Source organism: Hyla sarda, chromosome 4 (assembly GCF_029499605.1).
Source record: "Hyla sarda isolate aHylSar1 chromosome 4, aHylSar1.hap1, whole genome shotgun sequence".
NCBI classification, from domain to species: Eukaryota; Metazoa; Chordata; class Amphibia; order Anura; family Hylidae; genus Hyla; species Hyla sarda.
This window is the reverse complement of record NC_079192.1, coordinates 381700110-381722551: the sequence shown is the minus strand read 5'-3', so window position 1 is coordinate 381722551 and position 22442 is coordinate 381700110. Positions and strand designations below refer to the sequence as shown.

At 48.3% G+C, this 22442-nt stretch overlaps 1 protein-coding gene across 1 annotated transcript in view; it reads left to right on the top strand.

Moving 5' to 3' along the window:
- The window catches only part of SLC6A7 (solute carrier family 6 member 7), a 145321-nt gene that overhangs the window by 53708 nt on the left and 69171 nt on the right, over positions 1–22442 (top strand). The window contains exons 3-6 of the mRNA XM_056516947.1: positions 5556–5687; positions 5888–6122; positions 6309–6447; positions 7091–7225. Of these exons, the coding sequence (XP_056372922.1) occupies positions 5556–5687; positions 5888–6122; positions 6309–6447; positions 7091–7225 (641 nt within the window). The remainder of the gene's footprint in view (positions 1–5555; positions 5688–5887; positions 6123–6308; positions 6448–7090; positions 7226–22442) is intronic.

The following is a 22442-nucleotide window of genomic DNA, read 5'->3' as shown; positions in this document are numbered from 1 at the left end:
CCAGATTGAACACGCGTGCCATGCAGGGCACATGCCTCAGGCTTCCTTGTTGCAGCGCAGACAAGATGTTCTTCCCATTGTCAGTCACCATGGTTCCCATTTCTAGTTTTCGTGGAGTAAGCCATGATTCAATTTCTTGATGAATGACTTTTAGCAGTCCCCCCCCCCCCCTGTGTGACTCTGTTCGCCAAAGCAAACCATGTGAAGAACAGTGTGACACCACCGTTCTCTGCACACATGGTATGCTGGAAGTGCACTGAGACTTGTCCGTGCAGTGGAGGCTGAGGACATGGTGGAGGATGAGGAGGTGGAGTCGCACACTGTCACAGGACCAACGGCCTGAGAGCATAGAGGCGGAAGCGGCGTGACCTGTCCAAGTTGCTGTTGTGGCTGTGCAGGAACCACATTCACCCAGTGGGCCGTAAAGGACATGTATTGTCCCTGACCATAGTTATAGCTCCACATGCCGACGCTGCCGTGCACTTTGGTACACACCGACAGGCTCAAGGACTGGCCCACCTTCTGTTCCACAAAATTGTGCTGGGCTGTTACTGCCTTTTTTGCAAAGAAATTAGGGCTTGGGACTCTCCACCTCGGCTTGGCACGTGCCATCAGTTCTCTGAAAGGTGCAGAGTCCACCACTTGAAAAGGGAGGGACTGCAGAACCACCAACTTTGACAGGAGCACATTCAGCTTCTGCAGCATCTGAGGTCTCTTGGACAAGGCTTCGCCGATGGATTGCTGGCGGAATGGCTGACTCGAAGTAGGAAGAGCAGGAGCATCTGGAGCGACAGAAGATGGGTATGACACACAGCTCCCTTCGGCTGAGGTGGTGGAGCATTGGCTGGCTGAAACAGGGAGAGGCGTGCCACTGGGTGATGCAGCAGGCTGGACCACCACCTGCCTACACATCTTGCATGTGGCATGGTTAACATCCTCTGGATGATTGATGAAAACTGCCACACCACTAGTGTTGAGCGGCATAGGCCATATTCGAATTCGCGAATATTCGCGAATATATGGACGAATATTCGTCATATATTCGCGAATATTCGCATATTCGTTATATTCTCGTTTTATTTTCGCGTGTGCGAAAATACGCGCATGCGAAAATTAACATATGCGTATTTTCGCATATGCGAATTTTCGCGCGCCAGTCTCACACAGTAGTATTAGAGCCTTCTTTACACCACACAAGCTGGAAGCAGAGAGGGGTGATCACTGTGATGTGTACTGTGAAGAAAAAAAAAAACAAAAAAACGAATATTCGTAATTACGAATATACAGCGCTATATTCGCGAAATTCGCGAATTCGCGAATATGCGATATTTGCGAATAATATTCGAATTGCGAATATTCGCGAGCAACACTACACACCACTGGCAGTAGCTGACATTCCCATCAACAGTCCGCACTGATTGACTGCTACTGCCGCCGACTCCAGGAACTCCTGTTCCACTACCTCCTGGGAAGGTAGGCTGCCGCGAAGAAGGTGGGCACCGGGCACGTTTGGCTCCAGACTTTCCACTTCTGCCACCATGCTGACTGCCAACCACGCTAAAGCCTTGCTGGCTCAGCTGCTGCCACCTCATGGAAACCTGCAACTTCTTCTCCTGATGAGGATGAAGTCCCTTCTGCACCCGGCTCCCAAGTGCGATCGGCTTCATCATCATCAAGCTGTGTCTGCACGTCACTGATGTCCTCCTCAGGTTCCTCAACAGTGTCTGTTTCAGGAGCCTGAACGCTCGCAACACCACCACTCATGCCACTCTCCTCAACACTACTTTCCCGCCTAGCGGAGGAAGCGGCAAATGTCTCCTCCACTTCTTGGCTGGGCAGTAGCTGCTGACTGTCCTCTAGTATATCATCCTCACTAAATAGTGGAGCTGAACCCACAGCATAAGATACTTCTCTAGGAGAGCATAGAACAGAGGCAATGGGATGACAGGGACTGCTCCCGGGCCATGCCAACTGAGGGTTGTGTCTGAGGAACCCCCCGACTGTTGACTGGGGGTGTCAGATGTCCCTTGTGATGAAGTGGATAACCGCGTTAAACAATCGATGATGACAGATGGGTTGGTGTTCGAGACACGACCGCTAGGCGATGCCGGGAGCTCAGGCCTCTCTCTGCAACTCCTGCTGCCACTCACCGCTAGTCTGCTGTGACCTCTGCCTGATGAATTTAGGCCTCTGCCACTCCTCTGTGCACATCCTGGCACTTCTCTGCCTGACATACTTAGTGTGTATATGAGGGGAGTACAATACACTCCACTACACTTAAAACAGTATTTGTCTACAACACAAGCAGGTGTGTACTTTTGCCTGGCCTGTCACAGTATCTAGGCCCATAAGAATTTAACAGGAACAAAATGGTACACCACTTAGATGTACGCACAGGTTACACTTAATAGAGGCCAAAACGCCCACCCTTACTGGCTGTACTACACCCAAAGTTGTACTTTCTCTCTCATCTCACTCCCTTCCCTATCAGTGCTTCTAGGCTGGATTTGGGCTTGAGGTGAATCGCTGCTGTAAAAAAAAAGCTTTTCTGTGCAACACACTGTTCTCTGTCCCTCTCTCTCTGCAATAGAACGCTGATGTGACTGGGAGGTGAATAGCTGCGGTAAAAAAGCTTTTCTGTGCAACACACACTGCTGTCTGTCCCTCTCTCTCTCTGTAATAAAACAATGATGTGACTGACCGCAAGATGGCTGCCGATTATATAGGGCTGAGATATCACAGGGGTGTCTGGCTGCTGATAGGCTGCATGCTGCTTGTTCCTACCTTCCCAGGATTCCTGGCCCCATCTCCTCACATGTGGATCCACCATTTTAGATCCCCGGCCATTGGAGCCTGGACCGCACTAAATGGAGTTTAATGAAGCGATTTGCGTGATTGAATCGCGGCATTCGTTACAAATCAAATTTTTACTGAAATTCGTAACGAATTTGGATTTGTCAGATTCAGTTCGCTCAACCCTAATAGAAACCTTTGGATTTGTCGTAACCTTTCCCTTCAGACCAGCTTTCTCCTAAGGTTCTATAAAAAAAGAGACAAGGTATAGAGGAAATCTGCTGAGAAATGCACATTGAGGCTTTGTTGGGAACAAACGCTCACAGTGAATCTGTGTGATACATTATTGCCTCTCTTTTTCTTACTGTACAATCGCCAGCACGGCCTCTTTCACAGTTGTAGGAGTTTCTCTAAATTTAGTAACAAAGTGTGATGACACGAATAGCATCTCCACCCACAACTAAGTATACAAGGATGCTATCAGCAGCCATATGGAAACGTAAGTCTTTAAAAAAATAAATAAATAAATAAATAAAAAAAATTACACGAACATCTTTACAGCCCTAAAAGTCTGATTATACAGTGATCCCTCAACTTACAATGGCCTCAACATACAATAGTTTCAACATACAATGATCTTTTCTGGACCATTGTAAGTTGAAACCAGACTCAACATACAATGCTACGGACAGTCCAGATCTGCGATACCTGTCAATGGCTGGAAGATCTGACCAATCAGAATAGGCATTCACTGGTAAAACCCCTGTATTACTGAAGTGCATGCACTGACTGGTGTCTGGTAGCGCCCTCTACAGTACAGGGAGGTATTACATGTTCTGTACTCTTTACCTGTACCAGGGTTACCTGCTCCTTTGGACACCAGGTGAGGGCGACTCCATGTTACTTTTTTAGGACATTGCGTGTACTGTACAGAACCCCGAAGAAGCTCCTGTCCTCTACATAGACCAGTGTTTCCCAAGCAGGGTGCCCCCAACTGGCTGTTCGGGCATGCTGGGAGTTGTAATTTTGCAACAGCTGGAAGCTCCCTGCTTGGGAAACACTGACATAGGTAGTGATTTACAGCTCCCAGCAGATCTTTATTACTTTTATATAAGGATTTGCTTTATCTATATTAGTTATCAACTTATTTTTCTTTAATCCTCACTTTTTCCTATTTTTTGATGACATTTTGGTGGCTTCAGAACCAATTACCAGGTTTCCATAGAGTTAGAGTCTCAACATACAATGGTTTCAACATACAATGGTCGTCCCAGAACCAATTAATATTGTAACTTGAGGGACCATTGTATATATTTAGATAAAACTAAACTCGGACAAATGTTCAGACTTGTAAGGTAAAAAACATGAAAGAGAAAAGTCAAAAGGCAAACCTGCCAATATTCATGGGATTAACCAATGATCTCATGAGGTGGGGGCATCTCGACTACAGGGATTTATTGATTGACCTCACAGATTTTTCTGATGATTTAGTAACATGCGCTCCTTTAATTTACCATGTACAAATTGTATAGAGATGAAAAGCATGCACAGGATAGTGTAAAGAATTGCCCCTTTAAAGGTGTATTCCAGGAAAAATCTTTTTTTCATATCACCTGGCTCTAGAAAGTTAAACAGATTTGTAAATTACTTTTATTAAAGAATCTTAACCCTTCCAATAATTATCAGCTGCTGAAGTAGAGTTGTTTTTTTCTGTCTGGCAAAAGTGCTCTCTGCTGACATCTCTGCTTGTCTCGGGAACTGCACAGAGTAGAAGAGGTTTGCTATGGGGATTAGCTTCTACTCTGGACAATTCCCGAGACATGTGTCATCAGAGAGCACTTAGACAGAAAAGAACAACTCAACTTCAGCAGCTCATTAGTATTGAAAGGATTAAGATTTTTTTATAGAAGTAATTTACAAATCTGTTTAACTTTCTGGAGCCACTTGATATATATATATATATATATATATATATATATATATATATATATATATATTTATTTAAAAAAAATAAAGTATTTTTTTCCTGTATAACCCCTTTAATAAAGGGGTATTTCCAACTATTGGAGACTATTATGGCATATCCACAGGTCATACAGGACCAATGTTTTGAACTTTCGCCTATCTCAAAATCAAGGGCTCCCTGAGCGCCTTTGTCCTGCTTATGGTTTGCTGAGGTGGTTAGGAAGCCAAAAACAGCCAAATGAGCTCACAATACAACAAGGGCTTAAATCCTGCAGTTTCTGCACTTTTTCCAGAGCAGGAACACTGTTCCCATTAGCAGGAAACCTGCAAGATCTGCCATTGAGAGGAAATCATGGGTGAGTTCCCACACTTTTTCCCCAGGACTTTACCCCTGAATACAACCCTGTTTACGGAACAATGATTGCACAATTAGTTGCACAAGTCCAGAGAATAAGAGCTTTAAGGGAAGGATGCTGAGATGTAGACCAGAGCCACAATTTGTTAGAGGGGCTTTAGTGGTCAGGACTGCCAAGTAACAAAACATCAGTGCTTTAGTGGGCAGAAGAGAGATAGAAGAAAGTTAACAGGAATTTCCACATATGAGTGTGGCTAGTGTATCGGAACGTTAGGCCAGAAATATTCAAGGCCAGAAGTTAGTTCTTTGGAGATAAACAGCACATCCTCTTGGAAGAGACAAACCCAAAGTAATTTTGCTACTACTTAATATCCTACCCAAAAATCTTCAAAATTTATCAGAGTTGTTGAACATCCACTGTTACATATTTTATGTATTTCAGGGGCATTCCTTATTCCATACTTCATCATGTTGGGCATTTGTGGAATTCCACTCTTCTTTATGGAATTGTCCCTCGGACAATTTTCCAGCCTGGGCCCCCTTGCTGTGTGGAAAATAAGTCCACTTTTCAAAGGTAAGTGTGATCTATTGTGCATTGTAAACATCTCTGCTCTTGTTCTAGAAGTGTCTCTTATGGGCTAGTGGGCTTTCAATTTTCCCTCAATCATTGTTATGAGTGCCACCAACAAACATTATGACACTGAAGCAAAGAACTCAGACAGTGCTATGGTATTTTAGTGCTGCAAAAGTTGTAACTCTCTTTGTCTCTACTAGGCGTTGGCATGGGCATGCTGCTAATTGTTGCCCTGGTAGCCATCTACTACAACATGATAATAGCCTACGTGTTGTTCTACCTCTTCGCCTCCCTGACCAGCAGTTTACCCTGGGAACATTGTGGCAACTGGTGGAATACTGAGCTATGTCTGGACCACCATCTAATACGTTCCAGCAACTCTGCGATGCCAATCAACATCAGCACCACTGTCAGCCCCAGTGAAGAGTACTGGAGGTGAGTGTGGGGGGATCTAAAATGGTCTTTACTGTTTATTGTTTTTGGAAACCAAACAAAGAACTAGAACAAGATATATCTGATAATGTTGGGTGTAGGAGAGTTGTCAAAGTAACCAAACATTATCAATAATATCTGCCTATCCATTTTATATTGTGATTTCTACCATCAATGCTTCCACTGAAGTCGCTACGTTCTTCACATACAAGGGAGCTCTGGAATTGGGGATCCAGGACCAATTCGATGGAACCTGTGTCTGTGTCTTCTCCTGGCCTGGGCCATTGTGTATCTCTGCATCCTTAAAGGAGTAAAGTCATCAGGCAAGGTAAATGCTATGAATCAATATATTCTTATTCCATGTATTAATTTTGAGAAGGAACACATAAGCAATGGAAAATTTAGAGCATTCCCAAGAAGGGTGTCAGGTGATCCTCACATTACAGACATTATTATTTTATTTAAAAGGTTTCCAATGCTACAGCTTAGAGAAAAATATTGCCAGGCTGCTGCTCCAGTCACGGAAACCTCTGTGTTTCCCGGACTGGAGACGTCACCTCACGCCACGCCACATCCCCTCCATTCATGTCTATGGAAGGGGTTGTGATGGCTGTCATGCCCCTCCCATAGGCATGAATGAAGAGGGCGTGGTGTGACATCATGAGGGGACGTCACGTCTCCAGTCTCAGAAACACAGAGGTTTCCGAGACTGGAGCAGCAGCCCGGCATAGAAATGCGGGTGCTGCACTGAGATCGCAGGGGTCCTTAAGACCCCCCCGCGATCATGTCTATGTCCGGATGCCTATGATGTCTATGGCCAGAATACCCCTTTAGCTTTTCAAAATGCTCTGCCTATTCCCAACTATTCTTTGTCCCCCATAATGTACTTAACTCACATTAGGATGGAATTATGTACATTGATGTAAGTTTTATTTTTTGACAAACATAACAGTTTTTTTCTTTATATATAGGTGGTCTATTTTACAGCAACATTCCCATATCTAATTCTGGTCATGCTGTTGATCCGCGGTGTGACATTGGATGGTGCATGGATTGGAATCAAGTTCTACCTCACACCACAGTTTGACCATTTGTTATCTTCAAAGGTAAAGTTAAGATGGTTAAAATGAATGTTTAGTAGTATAGTAGACCTATTTATTGTTACACAGACCAGCCAAAACATTAACATCTAATATTGTGTCCTCCTTGTGAAGTGTTTGGTACAATCTCCCGGCTGCTGAACTGTATAGTTGTCATGTGGTTCAGGAATTCTCTCTCTAAGTATCTGAATTTATATCTCAGTATTGTGAGTTAAATATGTTTAATCTGCTGTTTTTGTATCACATTTCTACCATTGCATACCATAGTGGTATTATGGATGTGCAAGGGTTAAAATGTTCACTTCTTTAGCTGCCACCACTGGTGAACTTTATATATAAGGATGCATAGAATTTTGGTCATATAACTCAGTTTCAGCCGGTTTCTATGTAGAAATGACTAGAAGTTCTTAAGGAAGGAGTCTCCCAAGTCCATGTTCTCTTCCTAGATAGCTTTAACCAGTCTGGTCTAGCTTAGGCTAGAGTGCAGACATGCCTGTCCGCCCTCCCCTAGGTCACATCAGGAGAAGGATATCTAGGCCTAGGCCTAGACAGTTACCAGTTTTAGCTGTATCCAGTCTTAGGTAACAATCATCTCTGTTCCTGCTCCGAGAGGGAGAAACATCTAGTCAAAAGAGGGAATAGCTAAGCAATGACTCTTCTGTGAACACTTAACCCTTTTTTGGCTATAATCCAGATTTAATAATGTGTGTTCATGCCATCATTGATAATACTCTTGTCACGATTGTCTTTAGCCTACACCAGTGTTTCTCAAGAACGGTCCCAAAGACACAAAGATGTTGTCACGATTCGGCTTCCAGGTAGTGGATCCTCTGTGTCAGCGAGGGATTGGCGTGGACCGTGCTAGTGGACCGGTTCTAAGAGGCTACTGGTTTTCACCAGAGCCCGCCGCAAAGCGGGATGGTCTTGCTGCGGCAGTAGCAACCAGGTCGTATCCACTAGCAACGGCTCTACCTCGCTGACTGCTGAGAAGGCGTGGGACAGAAGGACTAGGCAGAGGCAAGGTCAGACGTAGCAGAAGGTCGGGGGCAGGCGGCAAGGTTCGTAGTCAGGATGGGTAGCAGAAGTTCAGGTACACAGGCTTTGGACACACTAAACGCTTTCACTGGCACAAGGCAACAAGATCCGGCAAGGGAGTGCATGGGAGGAGATCAGATATAGCCAGGGAGCAGGTGGAAGCCAATTAAGCTAATTGGGCCAGGCACCAATCATTGGTGCACTGGCCCTTTAAGTCTCAGAGAGCTGGCGCGCGCGCGCCCTAGAGAGCGGAGCCGCGCGCGCCAGCACATGACAGCAGGGGACCGGGACGGGTAAGTGACCTGGGATGCGATTCGCGAGCGGGCGCGTCCCGCTGTGCGAATCGCATCCCCAACGGCCAAGACAGTGCAGCGCTCCCGGTCAGCGGGACTGACCGGGGCGCTGCAGGGAGAAAGACGCCGTGAGCGCTCCGGGGAGGAGCGGGGACCCGGAGCGCTAGGCGTAACAGTACCCCCCCCCTTAGGTCTCCCCTTCTCTTTGTCCGGTAACTGCCTCCCCTGGGATGAGGACACCGGGAAAGAATGGAGGGTTTCCTCAACGGCAGGCAGTACAGCAGGAGTGGGAATGGGGAGGGAGGGCAGAGGGCGAGGCCTGGCACGGGGCAGTGTGACACCAGGACGGGGGCCATGGGGAGGCACAGAGGCTTGCCTGACGGGACTGGGAGGGGGGGAGAGGCACTTCCTGTGGCAGGCAGAGTCCCAGTTCCTGATCTCCCCGGTGGTCCAACAGACATGAGGAGGGGCTCTGTGCGGTAACGCACGGTGCAGTCCAATCTGGCTCCGTTGACCGCGGAAATGTAGAGCGGCTTGACGAGACGGGTCACCGGGATGCTGAATTTATTAACAAACGACTCCAAAATAAAATTTCCAGAGGCACCGGAGTCCAAGCAGGCCACGGCTGAGAGGGAGGAGTTGGCTGAAGAAGAAATCCGCACGGGTACCGTGAGACGTGGAGGAGCAGACTTGGAACCAAGAGACGCCACACCCACGTGAGCTGGGTGCGTGCGTGCGTTTCCCAGGCGTGGAGGACGGATAGGGCAATCCACCAAGAAATGCTCGGTACTGGCACAGTAAAGACAGAGATTTTCTTCCCTACGGCGATTCCTCTCTTCCTGGGTCAGGCGAGACTTATCCACTTGCATGGCCTCCTCGGCGGGAGGCCCAGGCGTAGATTGCAACGGATACTGTGGGAGAGGTGCCCAGAGATCTAAGTCTTTTTCCTGGCGGAGCTCTTGGTGTCGCTCAGAAAAACGCATGTCAATGCGGGTAGCTAGATGGATGAGTTCTTGCAGATTGGCAGGAATCTCTCGTGCGGCCAGCACATCCTTGATGCGACTGGATAGGCCTTTTTTAAAGGTCGCGCAGAGAGCCTCGTTATTCCATGATAACTCGGAAGCAAGAGTACGAAATTGGATGGCGTACTTGCCCACTGAAGAATTACCCTGGACCAGGTTCAACAGGGCAGTCTCGGCAGAAGAAGCTCGGGCTGGCTCCTCGAAGACACTCCGGAGTTCAGTGAAGAAGGCCTGGACTGTGGCTGTGGCAGGATCATTGCGGTCCCAGAGCGGTGTGGCCCAAGACAAGGCCTTTCCTGAAAGAAGGCTTACTACGAACGCCACCTTAGACCGTTCTGAAGGAAACAAGTCCGACAACATCTCCATATGCAGGGAACACTGAGACAAAAATCCACGGCAGAGTTTAGAGTCCCCATCAAATTTGTCCGGCAGGGACAAGCGGAGGTTAGGAGCGGCCACTCGCTGCGGAGGAGGTGCAGGAGCTGGCGGAGGAGATGGTTGCTGCTGTAGCAGAGGCAGAAGTTGCTGTAACATGGCGGTCAACTGCGACAGCTGCTGTCCTTGTTGGGCAATCTGCTGCGATTGCTGAGCGACCACCGTGGGAAGATCAGCGAGACTTGGCAGTGGCACCTCAGCGGGATCCATGGCCGGATCTACTGTCACGATTCGGCTTCCAGGTAGTGGATCCTCTGTGTCAGCGAGGGATTGGCGTGGACCGTGCTAGTGGACCGGTTCTAAGAGGCTACTGGTTTTCACCAGAGCCCGCCGCAAAGCGGGATGGTCTTGCTGCGGCAGTAGCAACCAGGTCGTATCCACTAGCAACGGCTCTACCTCGCTGACTGCTGAGAAGGCGTGGGACAGAAGGACTAGGCAGAGGCAAGGTCAGACGTAGCAGAAGGTCGGGGGCAGGCGGCAAGGTTCGTAGTCAGGATGGGTAGCAGAAGTTCAGGTACACAGGCTTTGGACACACTAAACGCTTTCACTGGCACAAGGCAACAAGATCCGGCAAGGGAGTGCATGGGAGGAGATCAGATATAGCCAGGGAGCAGGTGGAAGCCAATTAAGCTAATTGGGCCAGGCACCAATCATTGGTGCACTGGCCCTTTAAGTCTCAGAGAGCTGGCGCGCGCGCGCCCTAGAGAGCGGAGCCGCGCGCGCCAGCACATGACAGCAGGGGACCGGGACGGGTAAGTGACCTGGGATGCGATTCGCGAGCGGGCGCGTCCCGCTGTGCGAATCGCATCCCCAACGGCCAAGACAGTGCAGCGCTCCCGGTCAGCGGGACTGACCGGGGCGCTGCAGGGAGAAAGACGCCGTGAGCGCTCCGGGGAGGAGCGGGGACCCGGAGCGCTAGGCGTAACAGATGTTTTCAGGATTTCCTTAGTCTTTTACAGGTGAGATAATCATGGTCAGTGAATCAGGCATCACCAGAGTTATCTTACTTGTGAAAGACTAAGGAAATCCTAAAAACATGGCCTGTTGGGGGGTCTTGAGGACCGTGCTTGAAAAACACTGGTCTACACCCTGTGATAGGGAATCGTGCCACCCTTAAAACCTTGGATAAAGTCTTTTTAAGTATCCATACCACAGATAACCAACCTGTGTAGGCCCTCTGCAGAAGAGAATTAATTGAATTGTACATACATCAAAACAAGCACTAAAGTGCTACAAGAAAATTCAGAGACTTTCTTGTAGTAAAAATTGCCTACAAAGTAACTAAAAGGGATTTGTAACCAAAATTTCAAGTATGCATCCTTAAACGTGCAACTTTGCAACCCTGTTCTATAAGGAGGATTTGTTGTCTTGATTTTGAGGACTTTACCTTTGATTGCAAGTTACCAGCATGTCTGGATTGTCTCAATTGCACATATCATCACAGGTATACCCCTCCAGACACCCTGCTCATGAGTATCCTGTGGTCACGGACTTCATATCTTGTGCAGACCCCTATTTTCAAAAGGTGCAAGGGCTCAGGGGGGGGGGACCTACAGGGTTAGCAAGTAACAAAGCCATCTGTGGTAACACAATAGACTTTGCCCAAAGTACCACTTCCCTCAGCTGCCTTTAAAGTACTACACTCATCCTTTTCGTGGGAACCCCACTTGTGCAACCTAAGAGCATTGGCTTCCCTTGTCATGTTCCTCAAAAACTTCCTAAAAAGTTTGTGCAGTGTGATTTTATTCTGCTGAAACAATAGACTGTCATCTTCTATCTTGATGTGCCCAGGACAGTGGTGTAAGTATGGTGTGAATGTGATATCTTGTGAACATTTTACCTGAATGATATTATATATTGCTTATCAGTGGACTTATTTTTTTTCGTTGTGTCCTTTGCCCAACAGTTGTTTTGCTATGTTTGTTTTATAACATGTAAAAATAAAAACGTAAAAAAAAAACAAAAACAAAAAAAAAACACTTGGGCACTGATGTCCATGTAACCAATTCATCAGCAGTCCATCCTTGGACTTCTTTCGGCAGGGACTTTATACCAAAAATACCCCTCAAGACCTTCCTGTTACGGAGCTTAATGTGGATCCTCTAACCTGTGCGGCTGATGACTGGGAATGTATCGGGGAGCGGAGTCTAAGGTGCCACTGGTCTTCACCAGAACCCACCGCAAGGCAGGATGGGCTTGCTGCAGCAGGCGACACCCAGGTCGCTACCCCCGACATGGCTCGGCTGGGAAAGGCGAGGTACCAAAGGATAAGGCAGTAGCATAGTCTAACGTATCAGAAGGTCGAGCCAGGCGGCAAAGGTGCAGAGTCAAATAACATAGCAGGAAGGTCTGGATACACGGGTAAGGCAAACAGGCAATATGGAACATTTAATCTCAGGCTAGGGGCACTGAAGATCCGGCAGGAAGGTGCAGGGACTGAGAAGCAGCAGAGGAGGCAGCAGGGGTATGTGGTAAGTGACGGTATTGGGATTAGCATGCGGAACCCTGTCCAGCAGGGGAGCAGGGGAGAAGGGAACAAGGCGCTCACGGTCGATGCGTGTGGCCGGAGTGCAAACTGTTAAAGACCTTTCCTCCGGCATGAATCCTTCCCAATCCATGAGAAAGAAGCGTTTTCTTCTGACCAGCTTGGAGTCCAAGATTTCCTTAACAATAAAAACATCAGAGGTACCAGAGATTGGGGAAGGCGAGATGTCCTTTTGAGAAAAACGATTGTGGATGGCAGGCTTTAAGAGGGAGACATGGAAGGAATTGGGGATCCGGAGAGAGGAAAGCAGATGGAGGGAATAAGCCATGGGATTAAGTCCTTTTTTTACTTCCTAGGGACCCAAATGGCGTGGACCCAGTTTATAAGAGGGTACCTTAAAGTGGATATATTTGGAGGATAACCACACTTTGTCCCCAGGAGAGAATTTGGGAGGAGGGCATCTTTTCTTGTCCGCTTGCGACTTCATACAGGTCGTGGCATATAGAAGGGAGTGACGAGTCTTCTGCCAGATGGAGGCTAAATTCCATTCTAGTTTGTCAGTGTTACGCCGAGCGCTCCGGGTCCCCGCTCCTCCCCGGAGCGCTCGCAGCGTTCTCTCATTCGCAGCGCCCGGTCAGACCTGCTGACCGGGTGCGCTGCGATATTACTCCCAGCCGGGATGCGATTCGCGATGCGGGACGCGCCCGCTCGCGATGCGCATCTCGGCTCCCGTACCTGACCCGTTCCCCGTCTGTGTTGTCCCGGCGCGCGTGGCCCCGCTCCTTAGGGCGCGCGCGCGCCGGGTCTCTGCCATTTAAAGGGCCGCTGCGCCACTGATTGGTGCAGCAGGCCTAATCAGTATTCTCACCTGTGCACTCCCTACTTATACCTCACTTCCCCTGCACTCCCTCGCCGGATCTTGTTGCCATTGTGCCAGTGAAAGCGTTCCCTTGTGTGTTCCTAGCCTGTGTTCCAGACCTCCTGCCGTTGCCCCTGACTACGATCCTTGCTGCCTGCCCTGACCTTCTGCTACGTCCGACCTTGCTCTTGTCTTCTCCCTTGTACCGCGCCTATCTTCAGCAGTCAGAGAGGTTGAGCCATTGCTGGTGGATACGACCTGGTTGCTACCGCCGCTGCAAGACCATCCCGATTTGCGGCGGGCTCTGGTGAATACCAGTAGCAACTTAGAACCGGTCCACCAGCACGGTCCACGCCAATCCCTCTCTGGCACAGAGGATCCACCTCCAGCCAGCCGAGTCGTGACAGTAGATCCGGCCATGGATCCCGCTGAAGTCCCACTGCCAGTTGTCGCCGACCTCACCACGGTGGTCGCCCAGCAGTCGCAACAGATAGCGCAACAAGGTCACCAGCTGTCTCAACTGACCGTGATGCTACAGCAGCTATTACCACAGCTCCAGCAACAATCTCCTCCGCCAGCTCCTGCACCTCCTCCGCAGCGAGTGGCCGCTTCCGGCTTACGATTATCCTTGCCGGATAAATTTGATGGGGACTCTAAGTTTTGCCGTGGCTTCCTTTCGCAATGTTCCCTGCACTTGGAGATGATGTCGGACCAGTTTCCAACTGAAAGGTCTAAGGTGGCTTTCGTAGTCAGCCTTCTGTCTGGGAAAGCTCTGTCATGGGCCACACCGCTCTGGGACCGCAATGACCCCGTCACTGCCTCTGTACACTCCTTCTTCATGGAGATCCGAAGTGTCTTTGAGGAACCTGCCCGAGCCTCTTCTGCTGAGACTGCCCTGCTGAACCTGGTCCAGGGTAATTCTTCTGTTGGCGAGTACGCCATCCAATTCCGTACTCTTGCCTCCGAATTATCCTGGAATAATGAGGCCCTCTGCGCGACCTTTAAAAAAGGCCTATCCAGCAACATTAAAGATGTGCTGGCCGCACGAGAAATTCCTGCTAACCTGCATGAACTTATTCATCTTGCCACCCGCATTGACATGCGTTTTTCCGAAAGGCGTCAGGAGCTCCGCCAGGATATGGACTTTGTTCGCACGAGGCGGTTTCTCTCCCCGGCTCCTCTCTCCTCTGGTCCTCTGCAATCCGTTCCTGTGCCTCCCGCCGTGGAGGCTATGCAAGTTGACCGGTCTCGCTTGACACCTCAAGAGAGGACACGACGCCGCATGGAGAACCTGTGCCTGTACTGTACCGGTACCGAACACTTCTTGAAAGATTGTCCTATCCGTCCTCCTCGCCTGGAAAGACGTATGCTGACTCCGCACAAAGATGAGACAGTTCTTGATGTCTACTCTGCTTCTCCACGCCTTACTGTGCCTGTGCGGATATCTTCCTCTACCTTCTCCTTCTCTGCTACGGCCTTCTTGGATTCCGGATCTGCAGGAAATTTTATTTTGGCCTCTCTCATCAATCCTCTGTCTGCTCCAGAGACTCTTGCCATGTCGGAGTACATCCAGGAGAATTTAAAAAAGGGGTTTATCCGCAAGTCCTCCTCTCCTGCCGGAGCTGGATTTTTTTTTGTGTCCAAAAAAGATGGCTCCCTACGTCCTTGTATTGATTACCGCGGACTTAATAAAATCACGGTAAAAAACTACTACCCCTTACCTCTTATCTCGGAACTCTTTGATCGCTTACAAGGTGCCCACATCTTTACCAAACTGGACTTAAGAGGTGCTTATAATCTCATCCGCATCAGGGAGGGGGACGAATGGAAGACCGCTTTTAACACCAGAGATGGACACTTTGAGTATCTGGTCATGCCCTTTGGCCTATGCAACGCCCCTGCCGTCTTCCAAGACTTTGTTAATGACATTTTTCGTGATCTCCTATATTCCTGTGTTGTGGTTTATCTGGACGATATCCTGATTTTTTCTGCCAACTTAGAAGAACACCGCCAGCATGTCCGCATGGTTCTTCAGAGACTTCGTGACAATCAACTTTATGCCAAAATGGAGAAATGTCTCTTTGAATGTCAATCTCTTCCTTTCCTAGGATACTTGGTCTCTGGCCAGGGACTACAAATGGACCCAGATAAACTCTCTGCCGTCTTAGATTGGCCACGCCCCTCCGGACTCCGTGCTATCCAACGTTTTTTGGGGTTCGCCAATTATTACAGACAGTTTATTCCACACTTTTCCACTATTGTGGCTCCTATCGTGGCTTTAACCAAGAAAAATGCCAATCCCAAGTCCTGGTCCCCCCAAGCGGAGGACGCATTTAAACATCTCAAGTCTGCCTTTTCTTCCGCTCCCGTGCTCTCCAGACCTGACCCATCTAAACCCTTCCTATTGGAGGTAGATGCCTCCTCAGTGGGAGCTGGAGCTGTCCTTCTACAAAAAAATTCTTCCGGGCATGCTGTGACTTGTGGTTTTTTTTCTAGGACCTTCTCCCCGGCGGAGAGAAACTATTCCATCGGGGATCGAGAACTACTGGCCATTAAATTGGCGCTTGAGGAATGGAGGCACCTGCTGGAGGGATCAAAATTTCCAGTTATCATATACACTGATCACAAGAATCTCTCCTACCTCCAGTCTGCCCAATGACTGAACCCTCGCCAGGCTAGGTGGTCGTTGTTCTTTGCCCGTTTTAACTTTGAAATCCATTTTCGCCCTGCTGACGAGAACATTAGGGCCGATGCCCTCTCTCGTTCTTCTGATGCCTCTGAAGTAGAGGTCTCTCCGCAACACATCATTCCTCCGGACTGTCTGATCTCCACTTCTCCAGCTTCCATCAGGCAAACTCCTCCAGGGAAGACCTTCGTTTCTCCACGCCAGCGTCTCGGGATTCTCAAATGGGGACACTCCTCCCACCTCGCAGGCCATGTAGGCATCAAAAAATCCTTGCAACTCATTTCTCGATTTTATTGGTGGCCGACTCTGGAGACTGATGTTATTGATTTCGTGCGGGCCTGTACTGTCTGTGCCCGGGATAAGACTCCTCGCCAGAAGCCTGCTGGTCTCCTTCATCCTCTGCCTGTTCCTGAACAGCCTTGGTCACAGATTGGTATGGACTTTATTACGGACTTGCCCTCATCCCGTGGCAACACAGTTGTTTGGGTGGTCGTTGATCGATTTTCCAAGATGGCACATTTTATTCCTCTTCCTGGTCTTCCTTCAGCGCCTCAGTTGGCAAAGCAATTTTTTGTACACATTTTTCGCCTTCACGGTTTGCCCACGCATATCGTCTCAGATAGAGGCGTCCAATTCGTGTCTAAATTCTGGAGGGCCCTCTGTAAACAGCTCAAGATCAAATTAAACTTCTCTTCTTCTTATCATCCCCAATCCAATGGGCAAGTAGAAAGAGTTAATCAGGTCCTGGGTGACTATTTACGGAATTTTTTTCCTCCCGCCAGGATGACTGGGCAGATCTTCTACCATGGGCCGAATTCTCATACAACTTCAGAGTCTCCGAATCTTCTGCCAAGTCCCCATTTTTCATGGTGTACGGCCGTCACCCTCTTCCCCCCCTCCCTACTCCCTTGCCCTCTGGTTTGCCCGCTGTGGATGAAGTGACTCGTGATCTTTCCACCATATGGAAAGAGACCCAAAATTCTCTTTTACAGGCTTCTTCCCGGATGAAAAGATTTGCTGATAAAAAAAGAAGAACTCCCCCCATTTTTGCTCCCGGAGACAAGGTATGGCTCTCCGCTAAATATGTCCGCTTTCGTGTCCCCAGTTACAAACTGGGACCACGCTATCTTGGTCCTTTCAAAATCAAGTGCCAGATCAACCCTGTCTCTTACAAACTCCTTCTTCCTCCTTCTCTCCGTATTCCCAATGCCTTCCATGTCTCTCTCCTTAAACCACTCATCCTTAACCGCTTCTCTCCCAAAGTTGTTTCTCCCACTCCAGTTTCCGGATCTTCTGACGTCTTTTCTGTGAAGGAGATTCTAGCATCCAAAACGGTCAGAGGTAAAAGATTCTTCTTGGTCGACTGGGAGAATTGCGGCCCTGAGGAGAGATCCTGGGAACCTGAGGACAACATCCTGGACAAAAGTCTTATCCTCAGGTTCTCAGGCTCCAAAAAGAGGGGGAGACCCAAGGGGGGGGGGTACTGTTACGCCGAGCGCTCCGGGTCCCCGCTCCTCCCCGGAGCGCTCGCAGCGTTCTCTCATTCGCAGCGCCCCGGTCAGACCTGCTAACCGGGTGCGCTGCGATATTACTCCCAGCCGGGATGCGATTCGCGATGCGGGACGCGCCCGCTCGCGATGCGCATCTCGGCTCCCGTACCTGACCCGTTCCCCGTCTGTGTTGTCCCGGCGCGCGCGGCCCCGCTCCTTAGGGCGCGCGCGCGCCGGGTCTCTGCCATTTAAAGGGCCGCTGCGCCACTGATTGGCGCAGCAGGCCTAATCAGTATTCTCACCTGTGCACTCCCTACTTATACCTCACTTCCCCTGCACTCCCTCGCCGGATCTTGTTGCCATTGTGCCAGTGAAAGCGTTCCCTTGTGTGTTCCTAGCCTGTGTTCCAGACCTCCTGCCGTTGCCCCTGACTACGATCCTTGCTGCCTGCCCTGACCTTCTGCTACGTCCGACCTTGCTCTTGTCTTCTCCCTTGTACCGCGCCTATCTTCAGCAGTCAGAGAGGTTGAGCCGTTGCTGGTGGATACGACCTGGTTGCTACCGCCGCTGCAAGACCATCCCGCTTTGCGGCGGGCTCTGGTGAATACCAGTAGCAACTTAGAACCGGTCCACCAGCACGGTCCACGCCAATCCCTCTCTGGCACAGAGGATCCACCTCCAGCCAGCCGAGTCGTGACAGTCAGCCATAGGAACTCTGGAATAAGAGGGCAAGGGAAGAGGAGGATGAAGCCTATAGACCACAAAGAAGGGTGAAGTCCCAGTGGAATCCCTATGGTTGTAAGAAAACTCGGTCCAGGGTAGTAAATTGGCCCAGTCGTCTTGGCGAGCAGAGACAAAATGGCGGAGATAGTCCCCCAGGACCTGGTTCACCCTTTTGACCTGACCATTGGATTGAGGTTGGTAAACTTAGGAGATGTCCAATTTAACTTGGAGACATGAGCAGAGGGCCCTTCAGAATTTAGAGACAAACTGAGTAGACAATATGAGTAGGCAACCCATGGAGCCAGAAGATATGACAAAGGAATAGTTTGGCAAGCTGCGGTGCAGATGGGAAACCAGGCAAGGGCACAAAATTAGTCATTTTAGAAAATTGGTCCACAACAACCCAGATGACCGTACTGCCGCCAGAAGAAGGAAGGTCAGTAATAAAATACATTGCTATGTTGGTCCAGGGCAGCTCAGGAACTGGTAAAGGATGTAGTAGACCAGCAGGCTCGGCACAAGGGGTCTTGTCCCAGGCACAGACCGAACAGGAACGAACTAAGTCAATAACATCCTGTTTTAAAGTTGGCCACCAATACTGTCTGGAGATGAGTTGCAAGGACTTCCGAATACCAGCATGACCAGCCAACAAAGAGGAATGACTCCATTTCAAGACTCAGAGTCTTAGACGGGGAGTTATGTAAGTCTTCCCAGGAGGCAGGTGTGAAGAATTGCTTTGCTCGTTCCGTAGGGAACTGTTCCACCATGAGTTCAATGTGCATGGAGCACTGAGTCACAAAACCACAGAAGGACTTGGGAGCCCCCTCATATTTCTCTGGAAGAGACAAGCAGAGTTTTGTTCCGGAGGAGACTGCAGCAGCGGGAGGCAGCACTGGAGCAGGAGAAAGCTGTGGTTGTGGCGGTTGTTGTTGAGCAGTTAGCAACTGCTGCATCATGGCGGATAACTGGCTCAACTGCTGTACCTGCTGGGCCAACTGCTGTGACTGGAGCGCCACAATAGAAGCGAGATCCGGATTATCTGGAAGAGGAACCTCAGTGGGATCCATTCCCGGATCTTACTGTTACGGAGCTGGACGTGGATCCTCTAACCTGTGTGGCTGATGACTCAAGCCGGATGAAGCCCCGGTGAAACACTGTGTCGCTCTTACTTGTGAATGATCCAGCTGTCTTATCACCTTCTGTTTGTGCTCTTCGCAAGTGTTGCTCGCGAATATTCGCAATTCGAATATTATTCGCGAATATCGCATATTCGCGAATTCGCGAATTTCGCGAATATAGCGCTATATATTCGTAATTACGAATATTCGTTTTTTTTTGGTTTTTTTTTCTTCACAGTACACATCACAGTGATCATCCCTCTCTGCTTCCAGCTTGTGAGGTGTAAAGAAGGCTGTAATACTACTGTGTGAGACTGGCGTGCGAAAATTCGCATATGCGAAAATCCGCATATGCGAAAATTCGCATATGCTAATTTTCGCATATGCGAATTGTCACATATGTTACTTTTCACATACGCGAATGTTCGCATATGCGAAAATAAAACGAGAATATAACGAATATGCGAATATTCGCGAATATATGACGAATATTCGTCCATATATTCGCGAATATTCGCGAATTCGAATATGGCCTATGCCGCTCAACACTACTCTTCGCATTAAAGCCCTTCTGTCTGCATAATCCGTGAGAGTGCTGCTTCATCTCTACATTGCTTCATACTTATAGAGAAATGTCAGGTGTGAAACATAATCATGGGTGTACTAGCCCTTTAAATTTCAAAGATCCGGCGCGCACCCTAGGGGATGGGGACAGGCAGTTGAGAGGCAGCAGAGGAGTAAGCAGGAGTACGTGGTAAGTGACGGGCTAGGATTTGCATGCGGGCGCGTCCTGCGATGCGAATCCCAATCCCGCCGGCAGCAGGGCAGAAGGGAACAATGCGCTTGCGGCCGGTGCGGGTGGCCAGAGCGCAAAGTGTTACACTTCCATTTGGAAAAGGTGGAGCGGAAGATCCGATCACAAAAAAGTGGAACTTCTGAAGGAGCGCAGACCTCTAAGGGTTAGGTTAAAATGAATGATTTATTTATAAAAGATGCAACGCAACATAAAAACAGCGTTTCCAGCCCGTACCGGGCTCTTCCTCAGGCAATAATGGAAACAGATAGTTACACCTATACATTTAAAACAAGCTTGTGTTTTACTTCCGGGTCAGGTGTCAGAAACCCCGAACCGGAACCGCATCCAAAGTAAAAGATGACACTGATGAATATTTAATAAGATACAACAAAATTAAAGAGAGAACATTGCTACACATGTGGCTATGCTGGGAGAGATGTGTATGGATGAAGTTTGAAACATAACCGGTGTCGTTTAAGAAGCCGGTGGCGCAGGCGCAAATGGTATTGGTCTTCTGAGCGGCTGACGGTCAGATGTAAAAGATCGTAGTTGACGTATGCGCAGCAGTGTAAGTGAAGGACCTGGAGGCTGGACTCGTATGGTACTTCTATGTCGGTAAGGACCATTGGCAGGTTTCATCAAATTACTTCTTTTACCTCATTTAACCCATGGGGGGACAATGTACGGAGTGTAAACATCCAAAATATCTCCAGTCTCTTCAGCTGTTCAAAGCAATTGTTAGCCGTTTTGGGTACAGAGTCAATAAGTTTAATAGTGATGGCGGGATCTAGTCCTGGGTGTGAAATAGTGGTATGTTTAGTCCGTGTAAGAGAAATTGTCGTTTCATATTTAGCCTGTGTTGATTTAGTCTCAGATGAAGGGGTCTGGTGGTCCGACCTATATATTGGAGTGAGCACCGGGTACATTCTATCAGATAGATGACATAATCTGTGGTACAGTTGTGATGATGTTTGATCGGGAATGTATCGCCCGTAGTGGTAGATTTGAAGGTAGTGTGACCATGGCATATTTGGGTGCAGCATAGGCATCTTGATTTAAAGCACTTATAGCTTCCCTTCTTCTGTGATATTCCAGGGACGGTTTGGTTCTTGGTATGCCGTCTGACCTGGCTTGGTGCTAGAATGGTTTTTAATGATGCTGCTTTCCGATATGTGCATCTCGGTTGTGGTGGAATTTTACAGGAGAGGAAGGGGTCTGCACGTAAGATATGCCAGTGCCTGGCTAGTATTGACTTGATCCTAATAGCATCTTTGCTATAAGTCATGATTAGGTTAGTAGAAAAGTTATTATTTGTTTGTATGGTATTGTCCTTTGTTTGCTTTCGGACACACTCAGGTTGAGACAAAGATTTTGTACGGTTGTAAGCGTCATTGAGTATTTGTTCTGGGTAGTGCTTTTGCCGGAACCGGTCATAGAGGATACGGGATTGCAATCTGAATTCTTCTTGTTTGGTACAATTTTTTCTTATTCTTTTATATTGACTATATGGGATGTTTAGTAACCATTTTTTATGATGAGCACTATGAAAATCCCGATAACTGTTTGTATCTACTTTTTTAAAAAAGGTGGATGTGATAAATGATGAGGTGTTATGAGAAATGTGGATGTCCAAGAAATCAATGCTTTCTTTGCTGAATGAGAGAGTGAATTGGATACCCCATGTATTCCTATTTAGATGTTGTAAGAAGGTTGGTATTAATTCTTCAGGTCCTTTCCATATTAGGAACAGGTCGTCAATATAGCGGAAATAGACGGCTATATGTTCCATATACGTGGGATTCTCCCATGTGTGATGGGTCTCGAAGGCCCCCATGAATATATTAGCATAAACTGGGGCGACCTTCAAGCCCATCGCTGTCCCATGTTTCTGGTGATAGATGGTTCCATTATAAGAAAAATAATTATTATGAAGAATAAAGGATAATGCTGTTACGAGAAAATCACGATGATTGGTGGAGATGGAGGAATCTTTCTGAAGGACGTCCGAAACATATTTGATACCCAAATCATGTTGTATATTAGAGTATAGTGAGGTAACGTCGCATGTGATGAGGGTATATTCAGGTTTCCAAGGTAATTGGAGTAGGTGTTCGATAAGTTGGGTGGAATCCCTTAGATAACTGCGAAGACTGGTGACATGTGGTTGTAAGAATGCTTCATCTCTACATTGCTTCATACTTATAGAGAAATGTCAGGTGTGAAACATAATCATGGGTGTACTAGCCCTTTAAATTTCAAAGATCCGGCGCGCACCCTAGGG